This window comes from Panulirus ornatus, chromosome 16, assembly GCF_036320965.1.
Source record: "Panulirus ornatus isolate Po-2019 chromosome 16, ASM3632096v1, whole genome shotgun sequence".
In the NCBI taxonomy this organism is placed as follows: domain Eukaryota; kingdom Metazoa; phylum Arthropoda; class Malacostraca; order Decapoda; family Palinuridae; genus Panulirus; species Panulirus ornatus.
The window spans coordinates 7,835,313-7,863,311 of NC_092239.1; the positions used below are offsets into that span (position 1 = coordinate 7,835,313).

The window sequence follows — 27,999 nt, forward strand, 5'->3', positions numbered from 1 at the left end:
ATATATATTTTTTTTTATTTTTTTTTCTTTGTCGCTGTCTCCCGCGTTTGCTAGGTAGCGCAAGGAAACAGACGAAAGAAATGGCCCAACCCACCCCCATACACATGTATATACATACATCCACACACGCAAGTATACATACCTACACAGCTTTCCATGGTTTACCCCAGACGCTTCACATGCCCTGATTCAATCCATTGACAGCACGTCAACCCCGGTATACCACATCGATCCAATTCACTCTATTCCTTGCCCTCCTTTCACCCTCCTGCATGTTCAGGCCCCGATCACACAAAATCTTTTTCACTCCATCTTTCCACCTCCAATTTGGTCTCCCACTTCTCTTCATTCCCTCCACCTCCGACACATATATCCTCTTGGTCAATCTTTCCTCACTCATTCTCTCCATGTGCCCAAACCATTTCAAAACACCCTCTTCTGCTCTCTCAACCACGCTCTTTTTATTTCCACACATCTCTCTTACCCTTACATTACTTACTTGATCAAACCACCTCACACCACACATTGTCCTCAAACATCTCATTTCCAGCACATGCATCCTCCTGCGCACAACTCTATCCATAGCCCATGCCTCGCAACCATACAACATTGTTGGAACCACTATTCCTTCAAACATACCCATTTTTGCTTTCCGAGATAATGTTCTCGACTTCCACACATTCTTCAAGGCTCCCAGAATTTTCGCCCCCTCCCCCACCCTATGATCCACTTCCGCTTCCATGGTTCCATCCGCTGCCAGATCCACTCCCAGATATCTAAAACACTTTACTTCCTCCAGTTTTTCTCCATTCAAACTTACCTCCCAATTGACTTGACCCTCAACCCTACTGTACCTAATAACCTTGCTCTTATTCACATTTACTCTTAACTTTCTCCTTTCACACACTTTACCAAACTCAGTCACCAGCTTCTGCAGTTTCTCACATGAATCAGCCACCAGCGCTGTATCATCAGTGAACAACAACTGACTCACTTCCCAAGCTCTCTCATCCCCAACAGACTTCATACTTGCCCCTCTTTCCAAAACTTGCATTCACCTCCCTAACAACCCCATCCATAAACAAATTAAACAACCATGGAGACATCACACACCCCTGCTGCAAACCTACATTCACTGAGAACCAATCACTTTCCTCTCTTCCTACACGTACACATGCCTTACATCCTCGATAAAAACTTTTCACTGCTTCTAACAACTTGCCTCCCACACCATATATTCTTAATACCTTCCACAGAGCATCTCTATCAACTCTATCATATGCCTTCTCCAGATCCATAAATGCTACATACAAATCCATTTGCTTTTCTAAGTATTTCTCACATACATTCTTCAAAGCAAACACCTGATCCACACATCCTCTACCATTTCTGAAACCACACTGCTCTTCCCCAATCTGATGCTCTGTACATGCCTTAACCCTCTCAATCAATACCCTCCCATATGATTTACCAGGAATACTCAACAAACTTATACCTCTGTAATTTGAGCACTCACTCATCCCCTTTGCCTTTGTACAATGGCACTATGCATGCATTCCGCCAATCCTCAGGCACCTCACCATGAGTCATACATACATTAAATAACCTTACCAACCAGTCAATAATACAGTCACCCCCTTTTTTAATAAATTCCACTGCAATACCATCCAAACCTGCTGCCTTGCCGGCTTTCATCTTCCGCAAAGCTTTTACTACCTCCTCTCTGTTTACCAAATCATTTTCCCTAACCCTCTCACTTTGCACACCACCTTGACCAAAACACCCAATATCTGCCACTCTATCAACAAACCTTCAAAATACTCACTCCATCTTCTTCTCACATCATCACTACTTGTTATCACCTCCCCATTTGCGCCCTTCACTGAAGTTCCCATTTGCTCCCTTGTCTTACGCACTTTATTTACCTCCTTCCAGAACATCTTTTTATTCTCCCTAAAATTTAATGGTACTCTCTCACCCCAACTCTCATTTGCCCTCTTTTTCACCTCTTGCACCTTTCTCTTGACCTCCTGTCTTTCTTTTATACATCTCCCACTCAATTGCATTTTTTTCCTGCAAAATTCGTCCAAATGCCTCTCTCTTCTCTTTCACTAATAATCTTACTTCTTCATCCCACCACTCACTACCCTTTCTAATTAACCCACCTCCCACTCTTCTCATGCCACAAGCATCTTTTGCGCAATCCATCACTGATTCCCTAAATACATCCCATTCCTCCCCCACTCCCCTTACTTCCATTGTTCTCACCTTTTTCCATTCTGTACTCAGTCTCTCCTGGTACTTCCCCACACAAGTGTCCTTCCCAAGCTCACTTACTCTCACCACCCTCTTCACCCCAACATTCACTCTTCTTTTCTGAAAACCCATACAAATCTTCACCTTAGCCTCCACAAGATAATGATCAGACATCCCTCCAGTTGCACCTCTCAGCACATTAACATCCAAAAGTCTCTCTTTCGTGCGCCTGTCAATTAACACGTAATCCAATAACGCTCTCTGGCCATCTCTCCTACTTACATACGTATACTTATGTATATCTCACTTTTTAAACCAGGTATTCCCAATCACCAGTCCTTTTTCAGCACAAATCTACAAGCTCTTCACCATTTCCATTTACAACACTGAACACCCCATGTATACCAATTATTCCCTCAACTGCCACATTACTCACCTTTGCATTCAAATCACCCATCACTAATAGACTCGGTCTCGTGCATCAAAACCACTAACACACTCATTCAGCTGCTCCCAAAACACTTGCCTCTCATGATCTTTCTTCTCATGCCCAGGTGCATATGCACCAATAATCACCCATCTCTCTCCATCAACTTTCAGTTTTACCCATATTAATCGAGAATTTACTTTCTTACATTCTATCACATACTCCCACAACTCCTGTTTCAGGAGTACTGCTACTCCTTCCCTTGCTCTTGTCCTCTCACTAACCCCTGACTTTACTCCCAAGACATTCCCAAACCACTCTTCCCCTTTACCCTTGAGCTTCGTTTCACTCAGAGCCAAAACATCCAGGTTCCTTTCCTCAAACATACTACCTATCTCTCCTTTTTTGGTTACATCCACACACATTTAGACACCCCAGTGTGAGCCTTCGAGGAGGATGAGCACTCCCCGCGTGACTCCTTCCTCTGTTTCCCATTTTGGAAAGTTAAAAAAAATACAAGGAGGGGAGGATTTCTGGCCCCCCGCTCCCGTCCCCTCTAGTCGCCTTCTACGACACGCGAGGAATGTGTGGGAAGTATTCTTTCACCCCTATCCCCAGGGATAATATATATATATATATATATATATATATATATATATATATATATATATATATATATATATATACATACGCACATATACACACACACACATATACATATATATACATATGAAAAATGTAAGAAATAATTTAGAAACTGAAACTTCTAGCTTTAAATGAAATGAAAAAATGAATGTCACATAATGGTTCAACCTCTGGCTATGGAAAAGGGAAAATGTATAATTTATTTACACAAACGTCAATAGTAGTTCTCATCAATTTAACCACTGTATCAATAAGCTTCAATGTCTAAGCTACATTTTTTCCAATTTCACTATTCTCTTGTCAAAGCACCATGTATGAAAACTATCATATATATATATATATATATATATATATATATATATATATATATATATATATATATATATATATATATATATATATATATTCCATGTGTGGCGAGGTGGCGATGGGAATGAATAAAGGCAGACAGTGTGAATTGTGTGCATGGGTATATATGTATGTGTCTGTGTGTGTATATATATGTGTACATTGAGATGTATAGGTATGTATATTTGCGTGTGTGGACGTGTATGTATATACATGTGTATGGGGGTGGGTTGGGCCATTTCTTTTGTCTGTTTCCTTGCGCTACCTCGCAAACGCGGGAGACAGCGACAAAGCAAAATGAATAAATAGATAAAAGTTGTACATACAAGAAGTGCATTTTGGAGACAATGGTGACTTATACTGCTGCGTTATATGAAGTGTTAGTGAAAAGGATAATGAGGAACCGACTCAAAATCAGGAAGAATATTTGATATATATGGTGTTGCAATGTACGAGTAGAAAACCTTGACATCTGCGCGTAGAGAGAGAGAAAAAAAAGATTGTTATGTTGACATTAAACTACTTTGAGTGAAAATGGCTATGAAAAACTTAGTTACTAAGTCATGATACCTTGTTTTAACAACTAGAAGTAAATGTCAGCTCTCGAGATCAGACCCATTTGCCCGTTTTCTATTAGTTTTCATGGATGGAGTCGAGCCAAGTCGCTGACATTGGGTTAGTCACTGTGGTGGTAGGAAGGTGTGAGGAGGTCCGTTGCTCTCGTTACATCCACACCAGTCTAGGAATAGTAAAAATCACGCAACTCTACAGACATGAGTAAGTATTAATCGTTTGTACTTAAGTCTTTCGCCATGAAGCAATAAACCATTTTAAAGATTGTTGAGCAGTGTTTCGCGCGGATTTCAACAGGGGCAAGTAGTGATCAGTGGCTGAATGAGACTATTCGGGGTTTCATTTCCAACCCATTAACTTTCACGACTGGGATTTCTAGATGGATGTAAATATGACGCAGGCCTTTAGTTTCCAAAAGTGGAGTACTGCGTAAGTAGAGGGACAGTTGGAAAAATGGCCCCGTGTAAAATTGGACTAGTTAAGAGATTGGGCACGATTTCTTCTCCCCCAAGTGAGGTAAGCGGAGACGTGGGCGACTGGCCTTCCCGGACCCGTCCTGTTATGTTGCCCCATCATTGTGTTTCTGCAAAACTGTCAAAGAAACGTCGGTACACAAACTCATACGGAGACCCTTTCTTTTTTTTTTTCTTTTTTTTTTAATGAAGAGCCTTGGTCTCTTATCCAGGAACTCCTGCAGCTCCAGGGCTGCGCTACTTCCTGTAGCAGGGTAGTGATCGATTCCTTTAGAGTGAGAAGTTCTCTGACAAGACTGTATACCTTATGATACAGCCTCGATAGAGGTGGCTATATTCACTTTCGGTGTACCACATAATACTTTTTTTTCTGGTGCAGTTTAACCCAGATATCGAGGGAGTGGGCGTGGGCGGCCGTGGAAGTGAGGGCGTCACAGAGGCTCATAGTGAAAGGTCGTAACCTACAGTGCTCTGTAGGCATGGTAGTGTAAGGTGTGGGCGGTAGTACAGGTTGGTGTGGTAAATGTGGGCGGCAGTGCAGGTTGGTGTGGTGTGACGTGGACGTGGGTGGCAGTGCAGGTTGGTGTAGTGTGACGTGGGCGTGGTCGATAGTGCAGGTTGGAGAGGTGTGACATGGGCGTGGTCGATAGTGCAGGTTGGTGTTGTGTGACATGGGCGTGGGCGGTGGTGCAGGTTGGTGTGGTGTGACGTTAGCGTTGGCGGTGGTGCAGGTTGGTGTGGTGTGACGTGGGCGTGGGCGGTGGTGCAGGTTGGTGTGGTGTGACGTGGGCGGTAGCGCAGGTTGGTGCGAGGTACGCTGGGAGGGTAGGTGGCTCACTGCGGCCTTGATAATATTCTCAGGAAGGTGGTGTTGGTCTACCCACACCTGAACCCAGGAGAGGCTGTATGGCCTTACTGTCCCTTAAGAGAAGTGGTGTGTCCTCACTGTTCCCTGAGAGAGGTGGTGTGTCCTCACTGTTCCCTGAGAGAAGTGGTGTGTCCTCACTGTCCCGTAAGAGAAGTGGTGTGTCCTCACTGTTCCCTGAGAGAGGTGGTGTGGCCTCACTGTCCCTGAGAGAGGTGGTGTGGCCTCACTGTTCCCTGTGAGAGATGATGTGGCCTTACTTCCCTAAAAGAGGTGGTGTGGCCTCACTTCCCTGAGAGAGGTTGTGTTGTCTCTCTTCCTTGGGAGAGGTGATGTTGCCTCACTGTTCCCTGTGAGAGGTGGTGTTGCCTCACTGTTCCCTGTGAGAGGTGGTGTTGCCTCACTGTGCCCTGGGAGAGGTGGTGTTGCCTCTGTTCCCTGATAGAGGTGATGTGACCTCACTGTACCCTGGGAGAGGTGGTGTTGCCTCACTGTTCCCTGTGAGAGGTGGTGTTGCCTCACTGTGCCCTGAGAGAGGTGGTGTACATGGGTAAGACAGATAAAAAGAGTCCTGATGCTTCAGTACGAGGATATCTGCTGCAAGGTAGTGATAGCATCCTGAGTTCCTCCACATCCTAAGTAAGATAGTGAACAAGGCAGCAAGCCGAAGGCGTCTGTCCACCCACCTCCCCCCTACACTACAACACCCAGCTGAAAGAGAAAAAACTAAGATGGTGCATCATGTATAGAGATAATATACTTTAAAGCATTTAAAAGGTGCAAGAGAGCAAGGAACGAATGCATCAGAATAAGAAAAGAGCAGAGAAATGTTGAAAACTGACGAAGACAAGGAGGGATAAGTCGAATCCAACGGGTTTAGATTGTCGATTACAGAGGAGTTAATCAGACCGTGAGGGATTAAGAAAGAAAAATAGAGCGGACGAAGGAAATACGCGAGGAGCTGAATAACAACTTCAATAGTGTTTCTGCACTAGAAGACTCCTAAGCCCCAATACAGGTGATGAAATGATGAGAGGAAGGCTTCAGTAAGCATTGAAATTAATAAGAATATCAGATTTTTACGTACCTTTGACCCATAAAAAGTTCATGTTCCTTTTTAAAAAGTTATTCTTTAAATTGGTTTGATCTCTGAGTAAATGAAAAATAATAAGGATGGGACAATACGAAAAAAAAAAAAAATCTATTTGCGGTTTGTCTAGCAGGAAATAAGTGTAAGACGGATGTGAGGGTCGACTTGTACCTAATCTGTCGTCAGGGCACCACATAGAGAAAACTGTAAGGTGACAAACTTGTGCAGACAACTGTGAGAGTCGCATTTGAGTACATCTGTACAGAATCATTAAGTAAACCGTTCACAATGCATATTAGGCGAAGACCTGAGTATATTTCTAAAAGTTTGGCCCCTGTGCTTAAAAAAAAAAAAAAGCACAAAAAAGCTATTTTAAGTAAGGGTCAGGAGATGGCAACATAGACTGTGACAGAACTGAACTTGAAAGCTTAACATGAAAGAAGAATATTGGGTGAGAGGGTTAAATCGTTCAAGTTTCTAACCCAGATTATGATGTCGATGATGAACACTTCGTCGGAAGATGCAAAGATAACCAGAGCTCGTAACAAGAAATTAAGCAAAAAAACAAGAAAAAAGTATCAGGGTGTTGAGTGTATGGAATAAGCCAAGTGATGAAACTGTGAATGCTAAAAGTATACAAAAAGTTTTAGAAAAGTTGTATGATATCAGAAAGTATTCAAGATATAGGGCACCACGAGTGTAAACTTTCTCTCTGTAATGTACAAATAGAGAATTGCAGCTAAGATCGAGCGCCAATCCATCTCACTTACCACCTGAGGATGGGAAGTGATTACTCTGAAGTATCATTTAACACCTGCACTCTCTTGCTCTCTTTTTTTCTTTTTTTTTCTTTTATGGACGAAAGAAGGCCTCATTGAGGTCAGGCCTTCAAAGAAGAGGAATCTACTTACCAACAAATGACCTAGTTTCACTCATGTTCGGTTTAGTCCTTGTACTACAGGACGTTTGAAGTGAAAACTTCCGTGACTTCCTTGTGTTGTCGCTGGTTAGGTCATAGACTAGCATCGCCAAGGCGAACTGATGCGTTCTTATGAAAGTACGGATGCAGCGTTGAACATGGCACGTACCATGACATTTGCAAAGACTCAAGGTGAATATTTCGCAAATCAGAGTTTGTTTTTACAGTCAACCTTGGAGGCAATTCCAAATAAAGTTAACATTAGGCCTTGGACTTCACTTCACCACTTGGCCAGGAGGTCAAGGAGCGTGAGTACTTGATGAATTATAATTATGATTCTTCGTGCGGAAACCGTGGCGAGACGATGCTCAGTCGCTGCTTCACGAGCGTGGGAAAAAAAGAAAGGGCTTCGTCAGAGACCGAAGAACCAACTCAACTTCAGAAAAGTACTTTCTTTGATGTTTCTTTGTTTGATGTTTTGGAAGGCTTTTGTAGTGTTTTCCCCGCCCTTTTTTTTTTTTTTCGCGAGTACAACATAGAGTGTATTTTACCTCTTTCCCCGTTAACCAAGGAACAACAGCTGTTGGAAATCCTGTTACTCATTAGGTCTGTGTATAGTTGAGATTTTGCTGACACCGTTTGACAACTTTGTTTTTAACTGAGAAGTCTTTCCTTTCCGTCTTGCATGGTTGATGTAACTTTAACTTTGAAAAATAACCAAGAGTTGCGCCGTTATGGTAAAGTCAGTTATGTGCGGACTTATCGGGAATAATCGTTTTGCGTCTAGCACAACGGTAGACGAATGCATTTCGATCTTGAATCGGCTAAGTACTGTATTACTTTGTGACTTTATCAGGCTGTGTAAAAGTAAGAACAGCGATCCTTAGATATTTTGATATTGCACTTTCTAACGCAAAAGAATATATATATATATATATATATATATATATATATATATATATATATATATATATATATATATATATCCGCTGGCTCGGAGACTGGATGAATGAGGGATTTTCCCGTACTGTGTAGTTAGCTCGCTCTCTCCGCTCGAGTCAGCTGGAGGGCGACCAGACGATTCCATAGTTAAATAGGCTTAGGTTTCTTTGTTACCTACGTATACCTGACCATAAAACAAACAGAAATTGGTATGATGGCTGGCTTATTTAGGCCACTGCCTACTGGTGAAGCTAAGAATATATTGTTATGTTGGCATTGTTTTCTAGTGCAATCATATTCTTCGTGTCTCATTTCTTATTAGGTTCATTGATTCTTTTTTTTTTTTTTCTTCCCCATCTGTTACTTGGCCTCCTTTCAGCTGTCGCACCTTTCTCTCGCCCTCTTGTCGCTTTCTCGTGTAATTTCCAGTAACAAATGAAATACTGAGTGCAGTGTTTGGAGAGATTAGGGAAACCTACACAGTATCTAACATGATTACAGTGGATTGTCACAGGTTCGCGAATTAGTGATAATGATAATGACACAAAGATGAGGGAGGGCTGCACCGTGCAGGAGCGATGGGATGGGACTCTCATGTTGAAACTGGAGGAAATGTAGGCGAGCCAGCAACGAAACCTAGCAGCTGTGGGTCAGGGGACCTCTTATTTACGTATGGTGTCTGCCGCCCACAGCTTGTGTCATGTAAACCCCTTAGCTCTCATGATCGATAACCCATATAACGAGATATATGACTCAAGGATATGGCAAGTGATTTGGTTTATTATTTCGCCAAATATAATCTGTATAGATAAGAGCATTAAACGTGGTAACGGTAAGCAGGCGAGTGGCGCCGTCCTACCTCAGATATCTCGAGCACTTGAATAATTATTTTTTTCTCCTTCTGTTGGAAGACTGGCATCATATGACTGACCCACTCATACATCCATCTCTTAGAATCACTTCAGAATGTGTTTGGGAAACCTCTTTAAGAGGTTCCTCTACACGAGAAGATGTTTGGAAGGGAAGAGGTGGAGGATCGTGAGCAGTGTTGTTATAAAGAAGGCGGGACGATAGGAAGCACTACTGTATCTTGATATACTGACAAGCCTAGGAACATCCCTGACGCAACAGTTTCGGTGTAGGTCTAATAGATACTAAAGACGCATTTTGTTATTAACTCGGGGAGTTATAAGTCGAACTAAAAGTTCCAGATATAGCCATAAAGCTACTCTATTTTTTTTCCCAGTACAACTGAGGTGGTGACATTATCAACACCAGATGCCAAGGGAAGCCACGCAGGAGTCACGGTAAACCACTTCCAAGACTGTAAACTCGATTTGTTTGGGTTTCTGTCAGGACAAACAAACGTCATAGACTTCTATTGGCAATCTAATTCGTACTTAGAAATGTTTTCTGTAGATACTTGTGTTCTACCAATGATTGTCACCGTATTGTGTGAACTCAGTCGTTCGTTATAATTCCGTAATGGTAGAGGTAAGAGATCACAACTGCCTGGACAGCAACCCCTTAGCATTTTTTTATGTTTTGAATGCGATAGTCGGTAATGCAAGTGTAGAGCATGAACTTTCGACAGTGTAAAATCATTTTTCATTTTGACGCAGAGGAAACTGGTTAAAGGATATGTAAAACCCCTTTAGAATATTTAATGTTGCACGGATTTAGAAGATAAAAAATGCAAGGGGTGGTGGGTTGATGGTGGATGGAGGGAGCTCCTGGTGGATTTGCGTGCCGCTACCCACAACTGCCCCGCGCCACTTTGCCCTATATGGAGGTGGCCGCAGATGGTAGGCTTGAGTGCAGCTGATGCAACACGTTCCCTGTTGCCACAAGACCTGTACATGGTATTACTGTTACCTGCCCTAAATATTGCTTGAAAACTTATGTTTTTAGGGATAGCTTGAGAAGTGTGTACAGTGTCTAAGTATGGTTGGGCTGAGGGTTACAACTGGTGATGCAGACGTTGTGAGACCGGAGTTACGATAATGGAATGATAACGATAATAACGATAACTAGTAGTAGTAGTAGTTGTTGTTGTCATTCCAGGAATTTTCACGAAAGAAGTAAAAATGTTTCCTGGTAAGTCTGACTGACTATAAATTTCCTAAAAGGAAACATTTCCATTATCTCTAGATATATCTTGAGAATCATACTCCGTCATGAGCTTTTACGAACAGACGTATCTTCTCTGCTGCAACTGACCTTTAAGCACGCTTCAGTAGGTTAGTAATCCTTTGGTTTCCCAGTGAATAAACTTAATACCACATAGGCAAGGACGTAACATTGCCTTCAAATACATTTATCGGATATCGAAGTCATTTTGATCTAAGTAAACAGTCGATTCTACAGGCTATCTGTCTAAGAAAAAGGTGTACATAACTCTATGTAGTAACTCATAGAGCTACACAAGGATAGCTAATGTGTCGGCCAGATCAGCTTAGCAGTTGTGTCTAGCAACTCATGTCATTGTGCCTCACCTTGCCGTCAACGATGTAAGAATACGCCTGCACAATTTACGACGAAGCATCAGATAACATACCGTAAAACCTGAATATAAAGAATACATGGAGGTCTTACAAATAGCACGTTGGCTCATAGATATATTCTTTTTTATCATAAGCACTTTGTTCGGCCAAAGAATTATTCTTCTTGTAATTTACGGCAAGAATTCTCGCAAGGGTAGTCGAGTAGCTTGGGATCGGAGCAGCAGCCATAGATTTACAATTTTTTTTGCAATATACTGAACAGTTAAGCAAGGCAGCATCATGGGGCACTTCTGGCCGCTTCGAATTCGTGAAACTTTCCACTGAATCATTATTTCCACTGTGTGTGTTAATATGATTAACTTTATAGGTATGAATAAAAGCGGAACGTGATCGTGATGGTGTAAGACGACTCACGTGGAGCTGGAAAGGGTTCAATGGTCGACCCATAGCAACATCCTGGAAGGGCGAGTGAAAGTGATGGAGCACAGAGGACTTTAACTTATCCCGATATATATACATATATATATATATATATATATATATATATATATATATATATATATATATATATATATATATTTTTTTTTTTTTTTTTTTTTTTTTTGTCGCTGTCTCCCGCGTCTGGGCAGAGATAGTAGTCTTGACCGTCAGATGCCTCGGTTTGGAAAGTTTACATTTCAGTATAAAAACACGAGAAAGTTACTCCCACCTCAAAAAGCTGTCAAGTGGTTGTATCAACCGCATTTTCATTTCTTTCACATATCAGTGTATTAAAGGCAACTACCTGCTCTCCTATCATTGGCATGCGTTTCTGTAGGATACTAGATTAATGAATGTGGAGGAAACGTACCACAGAATCACGAGAGAGACACCCGTCTCCCTGGCAGAGGCGTCGGGCTGGGAGGTGGTGAAGGAGTCAACGGTGCGGGTCCCGCTCGAGGCCATCCGTGGCCTGAGGCTGGTGGGGTCATGGACCATTCACCTCAACCGTCCCAACCTCATCATACGCACGCCAGGACGCAACGCAGACACTGCCAAATCGTGACACTCATGCAGGCTACGCCGAAAGCGCTGAAGTAAGAAACTGTGAGAGTGAAGACGGCTGTGGCCAACTAACTGAGCATTCCTTGGTGACTTCTCAGCGACCTCAGCGAGTGACTGAAACTCCTGTATATCAGAAGATGAATCTTTCAGTCCTGGATCATGAACTGGGTAGAGGGGCTACACCCACCATCTGGGCTGTGTCATCTCGAGTAAGGGAGAAAGAGAAAACGACTTATGATCAGGGAGGTACCTACCTGCCCCAGGGAAATGACTCACAGGAAAGAATGCTTGACGCTTTTGACATAATCCCAGGATCGTGAGTGGTGATGAAGTGAATGACATAAACCTCCTGGGAGCAGCCAGCCTGATTACGAAAAGCACGGAAACTATAGGGATGAAGAGAATATATTTTTCTTTCGTATTTATAAGAGTTAATGGCATCTTACTTAAGTTGCCAAACAACATTTTTTGGTCTATGTTATAGCAGTTATAGTCCATTGAATATATGTACGCATATGTATATTCACATTAGATATGGATATATGTGTGAATACATACGAAAGTACAGGTTGAAGTTAATTAGAAAAAGTGCGGCAGTCGGATGTTTTCATGCAGAGGAAATATACTATTGGAACCGTCCGCAACTCCAGAGCACAACTGACGGTTAGTGAGCAAGGCAGCTACAGAACCTGAGGAGCGGGTGAGGCCAATGCGGACGTGCTTAGAGACTCGGAAATGACGCCCAAGACGCCGGGAGGACCTGCACCACCAGCGTACATGGAGGTACGAGGGATGATCCTATATGATTCATGGAAGGAGTACCAGACGAACAATTCTACTTTGGAATAAATTAGATAGTTTTCCCTAAGAAACTAACTGGCTGGAGGAGCCATTAGTTACATAGAATGCCATCATTTGAGTTAAGGGATTACGATGAAATTGGATCAAGTAGCGAGTGAATTCTAGGATCAATGAGATGAGAATCAAATAAGCCTGCAGGCTTATAGTGGAGAGTATGAAACTGTGTAACGGTGAAAGGGAGTCATGAAGAAGGTCACTGAATACCGTTAGGAAACGCCGAGGGTTAGGGAATGGTTACGAGTGAAAGAGGAGCTACTGAATAAGTTAACAGAACACTGAGGGGGATGTTTATGAAACTGAATAGAAGGTAAACAAATAATAGATTAATACCTAATCTTGCCAGACGAATGAGACGTAAATTAAAGAAACTTCAAGGATGATATTGAAAATCATGATGGCGATGATAGATTTCGAAAGGAAGAAGAAAATAGGACAAGATATGTTCCTTAGGCGGTAGACATAATATGGCCATGGAGGTAGACAGATCAAGGAAGAGCGGGAGACAATGTAGAGAGAAATGATCAGACAGTGAAGGTAATGTTCAAATTGGAGATAAGTAGGTGGTGGTACGTCAACATAAGCCTGCAGACCAATAGATAGTGAAATTCAGAGAATACTTAATACAAAATAGAGCTAAAAAGGGAAAGAGAAAATAAGAATGTTCAAAAAAGATGGAAAAGAGCCACACTTGGCACTGGAGAATAAGACGGTAGCAACAGTACAAGGCCTGATCTAAAAGTAGTACATGCAAATATGGACTGGCTGGCGGGAAGCTTGGAAATGAGGACGACAAGGGTGAGATGACTTGAATTTACTGACTGGATAGGAAATTTATGCGACTGGAGTCAAGTGATTTACGTTGAAGTTTGTTTTTGCGATCTCCGGAGGACGCATTATTGAGGCTAAACTCATGAAGGAAATCTAATTGCACGATTATCCTTGAAGGTCATACAGTAGCAAGAAAAAGAGAGAGTAAACAGACAGAGGCCTTCCTGGTGAGAGCAACTGGTATAAAGTTCGAGGTAATAGCAGATAGATGTCCTTCAGTTAGCGATATTTTCGGAAAGAAAACTTGATTAGCAGTCGACCTGATTGTTCAGATAATTATCCTGGAAGAAAACTAGACTGACCCGAAAAAGTCTTTGACAACAGCAGTGAAGGAATAGTTACGATGCTGCAGGAAGTGGCAAGGTTGCCATGCAGAATGGAAGGGAAGTTCTCATAGAAGGACAGTACTACAGGGCAATAGACTGGTTACTCTGTAACCTGCGCTGGAATGAAAGTGCATGAGGCAGTGGGTTTTTACAGTATGAATAAGAGAGCGTCTTGTACCAGCAATATCACTAAGCACACGAGGGTTAGAGGCACTGGCTTAGCCATCAAGTCTGGGTCTAGTCTATACATACGTCCGCTAAGAAGTTGGAAACACCAATCTTTTGCAGCGGCACTTGCGAACACTCATGTTGTGCTCGGGTTTGGATATGTAATGAGAGAGAAAGTGCCTGATGAAAAGGCTCAGGATGAAAGAAAGAGAAGGATTTACTGGATCGAGAAACTCCATGGAAATGAACAAGTCATTTAAGGACAGAGTTTATAAGGACTGTGAACTGAACTTGAGGAAAAAAAAATATTTACAACGACTTTTGTTTAAACCTACTGGGGAGCGGGGAGTGTCCCTCCTATCCCACGGGGAGTAGAGATTTTCCCTCCTAACCTGGAGGAGTAGGGAGCGTTTCTCTCGGTCTTTCACCGCACGTAGGGTGGAGCACTATGGGGACACCGCCTCCCTCATTACAATTGGTGTCCCTCCTAACCCTCCACCGCCCAGGGCTGCACACTGCGGCCGACATCTGTTACAGACGCAAGAGGAACAAACATTAAGACGCCACCACTAACCAACTGGCCTCCACTCGAAAGTAAAAGTAAACAACTGTTTGTTGTGAAAGGCTTAACCTTTCCGTAATTAATGTGTTTTTGTGATTCTGTGAAAACGTCTGGAACCAAGTGTCAAATGTCCTTCTCTACCTCGGCCTCAACACGTTGTGTGACGTGGTGTGGACGAACTGCGTGTGATTATCAGCCAACATGTCATAGGTTTGCCTGAGAGTTAACTTTAGATAATTTGGGTTATATGCTGATAGAATGTGAAGAGATATGCCATACCATTTCTGCTGATCAAAACCAGACGAATGAAGAGGCTACAGATGGTCTCATCTGCCCGTATGACTGAACTGTACGAATCCCATTATAGTAGCTGACTGTGTGCACGAACGAGGCTGTATAAGGAGAATATGATGTGTGCGTGTGGGTCCCGTGTGACTGTACGTCCTCGAGCGGCCGTCCATTACGTCACTGTGTGGTCCACGGGGTGTGAGTGGCCGGGTGAGGCAAGCGAAGAACAGCGAAGCCCTAGCCGGTGTTGAGGCAAACTGAGGATACGAGAGCCCTGGTGGTGAGGCTCGGGAAGGGCAGGAACCCTCATTGGGTGAATTAAAATGAAGATAGGGAAGCCCTGGGTGGCTGAGGCAAGATGTGGATAGGAGAGCTTGAGTGTGAGGCAAAGAGAGGATAGGGTAGCCATAAGTAAGCAAGGCAAGGAGTGGATAAAAGAAGTCCTGGTGAGTGAGGGAAGCGTGAACAGTGGCAGTGGTGTAGTGGGCCAGTAAGAGGAGCCAGCCAGCAGACCTTCCCCTCCAGGGATAATTTTATGGTCTCACGATCCACACACAAGACACTGCGGGAGGATGCGCAATACTACAGACCAGTTTCCGTGACGAATGTGGACTGTAAAGTCACGAAAAAAGATAAACGTGAGGAGTTGTGATCGTGGCAGAATGAACCAACACTACAGTGACTGTCAAGTTCCACTTCCTTGGCCCAAGTTGCTCCTCTTTTTTTATGAGTGCCCAACACATACGTAGGTTACTGGCATTCAGGCAACAAACACGTGCTCTCTCCATCTTACACGAGACATTTTGCAAGGCATAACTCACACTGTTGATTCTTAACTCAGAACTCTTCTGTGGTGACCATTACGCGCTGGCCCTGCTTAACTACAAAGTCTTGGCATAGATGAAGAAAGTTCTGAAGACTGGGTCCCATCACTGTAAAGCACCGTCCCCATACTGTAGAAATAAAGTGATTACAAATATGTATTAAACGCAGACCACACACACACACACACACACACACACACACATAGACATGGAAAAAATAGATTGATTCAACAGATATACATTCTGCCCACATATGTGTGTGTGGGGATGTGTCTGGATGCGTAAAACAGTATGTGGCCTCCATGTATGTCAATAAAGGTGTGCACGTAAATATCAATTCTTAGAGATAATATATCCATATAGATTTTCACTCACAATCATCTCCCTGAGCTCCTCACAATTCTGAGACACGCCTGATGCCCTTATTTATGGGGCGCATCTCTTCCACGAGCCTGGAGAAGACTTCTCACAAAACATCGCTAACGGTATTTGATAGGAATTCACACAGTGTAGCAATAACAGTTACTGACGTGAGTTCGTAATGCAATATAATGCCATTATACAGCTGCTGAAGGGAATTCATACACTCTTAACAGCTGCAGTTGCTGAATGGAATTCATAAACTGTAACACCTCCGACCATTGAGGAAGTTCACATCCTGTAATAGTTACAGCTATTGAGGGAGTTCACACAGTGTAACAGCTACAGCTATTGAAGAGAGTTCATACTGCCTTACAACCGCAGCTGCTGAAGGGAATTCATGAACTGTAATAGCTACAGCTACTGAAGGGAGTTCACACACACTGTAATGACTTCAATAGAGTCAGGCAAAGTAACATATGCACCTATTTAAGAATAAGATTAGAAGCTGTAACAACCAAGACTTCTATGTAACATCTGTACTTCTGTATGAATCTGTAGTACCCGTAGCCCTTACAAAATCATCTGATTCACTGTAACAGCTGATGTTACGGAAGCAGGGAGAGGTAGTTGGGAGTTCAGGCGGGTTACAGTACAATAAGGGAACGGTATTGGAGTGTGAGAGTGTGTGTGTGTCGGGAGCGTGTGAGTGAGTGGTGGCAGGGCTGGCTGCCCTCCCACACGGTAAACATCACACAGGAACTGAGGCGAGGAGCTCCACTTCGATGTTCTCTCACCCGTGAGGTGCTTCCTGCTGGGGTTCACATCCTCCTCTACAACGAGTCTTTATTTCTTCGTACCATGTCGTATTACATTTTCAAATGCATTTCTTATGGATATCTTATTTTCATTGTGTTGTAAACCCCGTGGGCACAACGATACGGCCCTTGAGCACAACGATATGGCCCTTGAGCACGACTGCACGGCCCTTGAGGACGACGGTACGGTTCTTGGGTATGATGGGCCCTTGGGTCGTACCCTCGTGCTCGAAGGTCTTGCTGTCGTTCTCGGGAGGTTAAGAATCTGTTTAGAAGTGTCAGCGACACCTGCCTGGCCACGCCTGGGAGAGCTCGTCACGGGCTGCTGTGCAAGCCCCCGTGACTCGTACACTCTGGTGCTTTTGATTCAATCAAGTTGTTAAGAAGAGGAAAAAGAAAGAAGGACAAAGAAAGATAAAGTTGTGAAGCAGAAGACAAAGCAGACATAGAATGTAAAGATGTATATGGTTTAAGTTTATTGACGAGTGTGTTAGTAGATTGTTGGTTATATATGTGTGTCATGCCTTATCTATATACCCCTGCTGGCATATTGCGGAGATGATTTTATAGTTATGTGGTGTTGGTTTGCCTAGGAAGATGTTGAGGTAGGTTAAGAGCTGTTGGCTGTGGATGTCGTTGCATGACTGGAGCTTGCTTCTCTCAGGGGCTTCATGAGAACCAAGTGTCTTCCATGTTTATGCTCCTGTCGAGATCTTTGTTATGCCTTGAATGTGTTCTCGTTGTCTTATTGTTTCTACCTCATCCTTTTCCTAATACTTCTCTCAAACATGCTCCCATCTTTTGTTCTTTGGTAAATAGTTGATGGTAATCTTCAGTAATTTCGGTGTATAGATATTTTTCATTAGTACTGAATCGTAGAATCTTATTTTGTACTTTCTACAGCAAAAGAGTACGTAATCAGAGGGCCGAGTGAGTAGGAATATTGGAATAGTTTTGTATTGGAAGGATTGTCGCCGTAGCCTTTATCGGTGTAGGAGGGATCGTCACCATAGCCATCGTCAGTGTTGGGAGGATCGTCACCATAGCCTTCGTCAGTGTTGGAAGGATCGTCACCATAGCCATCGTCAGTGTTGGAAGGATCGTCACCATAGCCTTCGTCAGTGTTGGAAGGATCGTCACCATAGCCTTCGTCAGTGTTGGAAGGATCGTCACCATAGCCATCGTCAGTGTTGGAAGGATCACCACCATAGCCTTCGTCAGTGTTGGAAGGATCGTACTTTTTTGCCTCTCCAAGAGTGGCCAGAGCTTTTTGCCCGTGCCGTGTCGCACACTATAACAGAAAATGTTTAGTGAATGTTACAGGATATTGCTGTTTGCGTTGCATCATCCGTATAAAAGATGTCCATGATCATGTTCACCGGTGATGGGATGATATCTGCTGCGTTGTTTATGGAAAACGTTGTTGCCGGGACGCAATCATGAGGGCCCACCGCTTTAGTAATGATGATAGTAATGGACCTACCTCCTGGTGATGTCAGTGTGTTTATGGTTCCTGCGTGCGGGACATTGGTTAAGAGCGTTACACCAGTAATCTCTCGGTTAATTTCTGCGATGCCTGGCAGTAATCTTCCTGCAGTGTCTGGGAAGCCTGGCCGTAGCGGTGTATCCTACAGCCCGTTCGTCCACACTTGGCTGAAGGTTTGGATCAAGTTAGAGTGATTGCTAAGTTTATTATATCTGGGCTTCAGGTGACGGCCCAAGTTACTTCCTGTGGCGATTGAGATTGTAGAAGATGGTACCATACTGATTGTGGTGGTAGAGGTTGTTGTCCTCTAGTTATAACCGTGATTCAGGGGTATAATCAAGAAAGATATTTTCACCATGTTATTTTCAAGATGGAGATAGGCTGGTAGTTTATCGAGTCGTTATCTGGCATTCTGTTATGACATCTACACACCTGCCAACACCTTCCTAACCCACTACAGACCTGCCAACACCTTCCTAACCCACTACACATCTGCCAACACCCTCCTCGCCCACAACACACCTACTAACACCTTCCTACCTCACTACACACCTGCCAACCCCCTCCTCACACTGCAGGTGTTGGATTTTTCATGATTTTTTGAAGAAACATATTTTCATCGAAATTTAAGCATAGATGCTTTTACCTCTGCTGAATAAGAATCTGTGGTCAAAACCTTAAAATTCGTGTAATTAGTCGAGCAATTAGCATATTAATATAATTATATTCAATATTAATTATATAATTAATTGGAAAATTCTACGAAATGCAGTCTTTTGACTCGATATCCTTAATCACCATATAGAATAGCTCTTATACCCAGATTTTCATTAAAATCTGAACAAGTTGAAAATCTGAGCCAAATATTATCCAAGGCTATATAGCCTGGGATTTTTCTTGATTTTTTTGAAAAAATAGATTTTCCTCCAAATTTCAGCATAGATGCTTTTACCTCTGCTAAATAAGAATCTGTTGTCAAAACCTTAAAATTCGTGTAATTAGTCGAGTAATTAGCATATTAATATAATTATAATTAATATTAATTATGTAATTAAGCGCATAATTCTACGAAATATAGTCTTTTGACTAGATATCCTTAATCACCATATACAACAGCACTTATACCAAGATTTTCATTAAAATATGAACAAGTTGAAAATCTAAGCTAAATATTATCCCAGGCTAAACTTGGATTTTACTTGATTTTTTTCAAAAAATAGATTTTCCTCAAAATTTCAGCATAGGTGCTTTTACCTCTGTTGAATACGAATCTGTGGTCAAAACCCTAAAATTCTTGTAATTAGTCGAGCAATTAGGATAATATAATTATGATTAATATTAAGTGTGTAATTAAGCGATTAATTTTACGAAATGCAGACTTTTGTCTCGATATCCTTAGTCACCATATAGAATAGCACTTATAACCAGAATTTCATTAAAATATAGATAAGTTGAAAATCTGAGCCAAATATTATCCTTGAATTTTTCTTGATTTTTTGAAAAAATAGATTTTCCTCCAAATTTCAGCATAGATGTTTTTACCTCTGCTGAATAAGAATCTGTGGTCCAAACCCTAAAATTCGTGCAATTAGTCGAGTGATTAGCATATTAATATAATTGTAATTAATATTATTTATGTAATTCAGTGCTCAATTTTACGAAATGCTGTCTTTTGACTCGATATCCTTAGTCCCCATATAGAGTAGCATTTACACCCAGAATTTCATTAAAATCTGACAAGTTGAAAATCTGAGCCAAATATTAATATATCTAAGGATTTTTCTTGTTTTTTTTCAAAAAATAGATTTTCCTCCAAATATCAGCATTTATGCTTATACCTCTGCTGAATAACAATCTGTGGTCAAAACCCTAATATTTGTGTAATTAGTCGAGTAATTAGCATATCAATATAATTATAATTAATATTAATTACCTAATTAAGCGCATAATTCTACGAAATGCAGTCTTTTGACTCGATATCCTTAATCCCCATATAGAATAGCGCTTATACCCAGAATTTCATTAAAATCTGACAAGTTGAAAATCTGAGCCAAATATTATCCAAGGATTTTTGTTGATTTTTTTCAAAAAAATAGATTTTCCTCCAAATTTCAGCATAGATGCTTTTACCTCTGCTGAATAAGAATCTGTGGTCAAAACCTTAAAATTCGTGTAATTAGTCGAGCAATTAGCATATTAATATAATTATATTTAATATTAATTATGTAATTAAGCGCATAATTCTACGAAATACAGTCTTTTGACTCGATATCCTTAATCACCATATAGAACAGCACTTATACCCAGATTTTCATTAAAATCTGAACAAGTTGAAAATCTGAGCCAAATATTATCCAAATATTATCCTGGATTTTTCTTGATTTTTTCAAAAAATAGATTTTCCTCCAAATTTCAGCATAGATGCTTTTACCTCTGCTGAATAAGAATCTGTGGTCAAAACCTTAAATTTCCTGCAATTAGTCGAGTGATTAGCATATTAATATAATTATAATTGATATCAAGTATGTAATTAAGCGCATAATTCTACTAAATGCTGTCTTTTGACTCGATATCCTTAATCACCATATAGAATAGCACTGGTAACCAGGTTTTCATTAAAATCTGAACAAGTTGACAATTTGAGCCTTGGATTTTTCTTGATTTTTTTGAAAAAATAGAATTTCCTCAAAATCTAAGCATAGATGGTTTTACCTCTGCTGAATAAGAGTCTCTGGTCAAAACCTTATAATTCTTGTAGTTAGTCGAGTAATTAGCATATTGATATAATTGTAATTAATATTAAGTATGTAATTAAGCGCTAAATTTTACGAAATGCAGTCTTTTGACTCGATATCCTTAATCACCATATAGAATTTGCACTTATACTCAGATTTTCATTTAAACCTGAACAAGTTGAAAATCTGAGCCAAATATTATCCACGGACAATGCCTTTAACAAGCAGATCAGGTTAGCTTGATCCACCGACACACCACCATGGGCGCTGCAGCCCCAGGCCATGAACTAGGTGCCCACACACCACTCAGACAATATCCACACATAAACCGCCCAACCCACAGCACCCACACAACATCCATACACTATCCACACACCGTGCACACGTCAAACAGCACCCACACATCCACACCACTCTCATGCCACCATCTGTACCATCCACACATTGTCCACACACCACTACTATTTAACGACAAGGAGACAGTTATCACCAACACCCCAGCCACACGGAACTCTCAGATCAGCCACACATAGTCTACGTGAAATCAAAAGCAATCCACACGTCATCCGTACTCTGCTTCTTCGGTATCCATATACCCAGCCCTCGGGGTATTCTTATACGCTGTTTACATAGCATCCATATACACAAACACGCACACACTCACAAGGGAACCAGACACTCTCCACAAGTCATCGGTGGGCTAGACATCGCTGGGAGAATGTGGTCCTCCAGAGTCCATGTTTACCATCGGGTGGAGCAGCCAAGAGCGGCGGGTCGCAGCAGTTTGTGAGACGTTCAACAAAACCATTTATATTTCGTGAAGTGTGTTGCTGGTGTGGAGAGCCCATTACTCACCAGCTCTGGAAGGCGAACCTCCTACCAGACCTGCCTGGAATTGAATTATGATTTTAAAGTCTCTTAAAAAATGATAAACTAAACTTGTCTTTTGACCATCGCCACTTTTGGAACCCTTGTTTCAAACGTGTACAAAATCTTTTCGGTTCGTCGGATGTTCGACCCTTATTTTAGATAGACTTCAACACCTGGTGATAGATTTGCCTGAAATATGTCAAATTGGCTTCAAGTGATCTCATCTGAAACATGGAATATACTCGACCGCCAGGCCTACCGAAATGAATTTTTTTTCAAAACAATCTTGAATGCATTAGATGCAGTTAAACTTGGATGGACCCAACTCCGCAAACATGTGGTAAGAGAGCTTCGAGTTACGACGATGATGATTCTCGCAACGTGAAACCAGTCTTGTGAGAGTCGAGATGATGACCTTAGCTTACTTACCCAACGAAAGAGGTGAGGAGGTGAGTGAGATGTCGCACGCATTCAGAATCATCAAACGCTTCGACAGATCTTGTGCTTAACCGTAGCACTTGGATACATAGTCTCGTAGGCAGCCTTACTCTTCGACTCGTAGGCAGCGTTATACTTCGATTGGAGAAAGTGAGGTCTCTGCGCTTAAACAGGACTGTTAACGCAGGAAATGTGGGTTAGAGCGCGTCCATGTCGTACCCCCACTGAGCTTTTCACTTCCCGTGGAGAACCAACGCCCGTCCCTGGAAAGAAAGTGTTCAGGCATTATCCTCATCGCCACACTACCATCTGTAACTCGGAATAGGTTTATTATATTATATTTGTGTTGTTTTTACTCGTGGAAACTTGAGTCTTAACCAATATGGATTAGACTGGATATTCCTGACGTCAGAAGTCTCATTGTTGTAGGTAAATGGAACATCATGTGATCTCATAATTATGAGAAATCATGAGACCCCATGATAATGAGATGAGACTCCACAGTAATGATGCATATGTGAGTACAACGCAAAACACAACGATTTGACTTGATGATCCGTGGTCCGCCCACTAATGATCCTCGGTCCACCCACTAAACCGTGGGTGTAGCCTGGATAAGCTGCTGCTGAACTGGGTTTCACCGGCGCAGGTGGTGGGGTGCCCTCGGGCAGAGGCGCCGCCGCCGCCAGAGTGTATAAATACATCTGGTTGTTGGGTAGACGCCTGCCTCACACACGTGAAAGCCGAGCTTTCGTTCCTTCGCCGCGCCAGACTGTTTAGGGCATCAATTTAGTTGAGTGTGAACTTAGACACCTACAAACACACACATACAGTCCGCATTGTGCAGCTGGATCAATTTGATCAAAGCCATGGCAGTCATGCAGACGTCTATACTACACACACACACACACACACACACACACACACACACACACACACACACACAGTGTTCAATGTATCCCTGGCCAGTGGCCATGTGAGGAGCATCAGGAAGGTAAGGTCCCTCAAGGTCGGGTCGGCAAGGCCATGTCCAAACTCGGGAAGTTTGCTCTCTCCAGAACCCACTCTCTACCCTCCCTGCATCACCTCCGAATCGATAAGAATATAGAAAAAAGAATAGCGAGATGTGGGGCTATGCTGTGCTGCATTACAGGTGTGTTCTGCAGCTCCTCACACCGAGCAGGATCAGAGAGGAACATGTCGCAGCAACAGCGCGCAGGGCGAAGCTAGTGGGCGGACGACCTCCTGTCCTGCCAAGCAAGACTATCCACCCACCTGACTCGCTCGCGGCCTGTTGCTTGGGCCAGCAAGCAATATGTTGGCCATTTACGTGAAATCTACATAAAGAATATGATGAAATTCGCGAATTCATTACATTCAACTTCTCATCTGTCTTTAAAATGTTGAGAAGTTTACCGTCCTCTCGAAATGGAAGACTCTGGTTAGTGTCGTTTTACAAGAAAAGTAGGAGATCCACAGCACTATGTACACTAGAGGTCGCTTAGGAATAACACAACTGTGGCAGTGTACAGCTCATGAGACGTCGGTCAGTGTGGTCTTTACTCCCAGCGTCGCCAGACTCGGGGGAAATTCCTAGGTCATGACGAGAGCGGCGGTGATGCCCCTGGTTGCTCCAGACACGGTGGCTGGTGGTGAGGGAAGGCGAGGTTGCCCCCACCTCCCGTCTCAGGTGATGATGAAACTGGTATATCACTGCCACATCTTGCGCTTTATGTAGTACATGTGTTATGTCGGTAAATCAGAAAATAACACTTCAGTATGATGAAATGTCGGTCTTGCTATGACACCTCATATGTATGCGTGTGTTTGTGTATGTTCTTTTATCTTTTCATATATACTTATGTACTATCAACCAAGAGGATATAATCCCCTACGATTTCAGTTGGTATTGTTATCTATACGTGCTGTCTATATGGAATTGTAACATCTTGCAAGGACATTGGGTACAACAGCAAGACAATAGTAGAGTTTTTGTCGTATGTCTCCAGAGATATCAAGTCATAGATAGATGTCATGATGCTAGTGGTCGTTCGCCCGATCGTGCGGTAGCTGGCCGGGTGGAACTTACCTCCTGCCTGACATCTTGTTGATACACCAGAAGGATTTATACTGTTACCAGTGGGACAACATGAAACCAAGCAGCTAATTTTAGTCTTAGGAATTGCATAGATCATGTGTATGCTGTTTATATATTTTTTTTTTCAAGTGCAGATAATGACCAATTTTTAACACATATTAACTGCTTGCTTCTTGTTTATTTTCCAGATAAGCTGTTCGCAGCTACTCTCCTGGCAGTGGTGAGTATGAGACGAGGGGGACACCTGGTCTCCCTGACCTCACGACTTCTGCAGTTCACGTCATATTAGCTAATATGTAAATGAAAAACAAGTAGGTGTGAGGTTGGCCCTTGGTTGCCAGTTGTGGTCCAGGCTGTAGCATAAGACATTTCCTGAGATCATCTTTAAAATAATCGTGTGTTTGGAGTGAGAGATTCATCCCTTCTCATTAATCCTTCTCTCACTATCTCATAGATGCTAATCCTTCTCCCAGACCCGACGACGCTCGCGTCTGCATCGCACAGATTACTTGGGCTTGCAATACTCACCACCGTCTTTGTTGCCTGGGACCTTCCTCGTAAGGGCATCCCTCCACGCCGTCTTCCCTCCTGCCGGTGACTAACCCGTCAAGGACGTAACGTAATGGTCATGACCCGTGGATGTCATGACATCACATCCTGAGCCTCACCGCTCCTCCCTCACCTTCACCCACCCGCTCACTCCTCCACGTCATCACGTTCATGGGGAAGGAGGGACGTCTTCAACGTCTTTCTTATTCTCGTCTTCGTGTCCTTGTTGAGAGCATACTCAATGTTTCGACGTATACTTTACAATCAAGTCTCTGGCACTAAGATTCCTACCCTTTCCTTTCCAGTCCCATGCTGTTTCTCATGTCAGCATGGAAGACAGATGTTTTGCTATTTGATTCGCCATGTCCTCGCCTGACACGCACCTCCTCCTAAGGATGGCCTTGTTCTCTGAAACCCTTACTGTAAGACTCGATCCTTCAACTTCCATCCCCAGAGCGTTTGGTGCCATGTCACGACGTCTGTGGAGAGAGGGACGGCCTTTTCCCTGGTGCTCTCCCCAAGCTGACTTGCTACATTTGGTGTCTTCCTTGTCTGGTCACTGATCTGCGTGACCCCAGCCCGGGTTCGTGTTGTACCTGTCTCCGCTGCCTCAATGTATGTGTGTGTGTGCCATTAAACTAGTTCTTACACAACCTACTTCAGGTCAGTAACGGTGCACCTTACCAGGCGACTGTTGCCTTACAACACACAAGAGTTAATGGCTCTCTTCTCCTTTGCTAGTGCTGTAGCGGGTAGCCCCGTTCTCCAAATGGACCGTGTACTCGCTTCCCACGGTTCGCAGATGAAGAAGTTTTGAAGATCTGAACCCAAATGTCTTGGCTTTCTTAATTTATTCATTGCTGGTTAGAAACCACCTTGAACATACCTCATATGTACCGTCTTGGTTTGCGTGAACACAGTAGTGTACAGCATTCTAACATAACGCAAGAGATAAGTGTGATTTAATAACATTCATGTCGTCCATAATGAAAGTTTAAATAAGTGGAGGATCAAAATCAGTGATTTATCAATTCAAGACCAGAGACTTAACGTTGTCTGTCAACCTATTCAGTCTGGAGTAGTGCTGAGCTCAGCAGATGATCAATTGGTGATCTTGTTATTCGGTGACCTCGATAAGTGATGATCTTGATCGTGACATCTGCAACTGATGACCTCATTAGCTAGTAAAACTTGCAGCTCTTGACCTTAACAATAGGTGACATCTGCAGCTGGCGACCTCAACAGCAGGTGACATCTGTAACGGGCGACCTCAATGGTTAGTGACAACTGCAGCTGGTGACCTGAAAAGCTCGTGAGATCTGCATTGAACTCCCTTCAGGACGACTGTGGTAAACTTGGGTCAACAGCATGACTATTGTGTAGCAAAATTAGTCACGACGGAGCTAGCGTACCCTTTGTTTACATTCCTCCACATTTAAGAGCTCAGAATACTTGCTATACGCGACAGATGAGCTAATTTAGTGTTTCTCAACCTTATATCTGTGACGACCCATTCAGTTTTTCCAAGGTTAATTATGGCTCCACCGAGGAATTAAACAGCTTATTCATGCTCAAGTATTTATCAGAACCAGACTACTAGGTAACTGAGGGGGGAAGGCCCTAGATTATAAGACGAACTCATATGAAACTCATTATCACATACAGACGATGTTCATAGTACAGCTAAAACATAAAGAGGCCTTATAGCAGTTTTGTAATCCAATAGTGTTATCTGAGTTGCAGTATTGTATTACAATGGCTGTTGTAACTATATAGTGTTGTTGCATTCTAGCAGAGGCCGCTACGTGGTTGTAGCGTCGCCCGTGTCGTGAAATGTTCTTCAGTAAGCTCTCATGAGGTTGTTTGGCAGGTCGGGTTGGCGCTGGCCAGCAACATGATGCGGAAGTCGATCGTGTTCGACAAGAAGACGCCCGACGTCTTCTACTGCCCCATCGACAAGCCCACCTCCTTCGAGAAGATGTTCGTCCGATCCAGGCCTCTCAATAAGCTCTGCGAGTTCGACGGCAAAGGGGTAAGTCGTTGGGAGTGTCTTGCACCAGGTGAGGTAGTAGGACGGAGAGGAAGACGTTCAGCTTCACGTCATAGATCTATTTTTGTTGTGGATATTCTGGCTCTCCTGTACCTGGCGAAGGTTGCCTGTGTCTTCCTTCATACCAGGCTATCTAAGGGTAAAGCAGAGTACAGAGACGAGTGCATACAACTCGCTGGAATAGGTTTTCAGCAGTGATCAAATTTACACCTAAGACTTTAAGGCAGATAGATTTATGATTTCTAATTGTGCTTTTTCCCGTTATAAACTAGTTGACTGTGCATTGGTGATATTGTTATAATGTATATGGAAATATAAATGATTTGCAGAGTACACAGGTTAATGACGGATGGGATGGGAGCAGACCTTCATGACAGCAGTCAGCTCTAGTGGGCAACAGAAAGACATAAACACACACACGCACACACGTACACCCGGAAAAATATACAGAGAAACAAGCACAGACGTACTTGAGTGTAGTATAAGGAGTCATTTCGCCCTAATGGCCTGATAACATACGCTTGCCTCCAACAGTTGCCCGAGGACTACAAGAGCGACTGCTACAACGACGTGGACGAGAGTGAATTCGCCTGCAAGGAGAAGAGTCGCATCCTGGTATGACCATTTCCCTACGCCCACACTGTGTCCCTCC

At 42.8% G+C, this 27,999-nt stretch overlaps 1 protein-coding gene across 3 annotated transcripts in view; it reads left to right on the forward strand.

Moving 5' to 3' along the window:
- The first annotated feature begins 4,327 nt into the window (after nt 1-4,327).
- Nucleotides 4,328-27,999, forward strand: part of LOC139754112 (uncharacterized) — a 33,580-nt gene continuing 9,908 nt past the window's right edge. For all 3 annotated transcript variants that reach the window (XM_071671197.1, XM_071671198.1, XM_071671199.1), the window contains exons 1-4: nt 4,328-4,453; nt 24,937-24,968; nt 27,168-27,329; nt 27,882-27,962. In XM_071671197.1, coding sequence (XP_071527298.1) covers nt 4,450-4,453; nt 24,937-24,968; nt 27,168-27,329; nt 27,882-27,962 — 279 coding nt within the window. In that variant the 5' untranslated portion in view covers nt 4,328-4,449. The remainder of the gene's footprint in view (nt 4,454-24,936; nt 24,969-27,167; nt 27,330-27,881; nt 27,963-27,999) is intronic.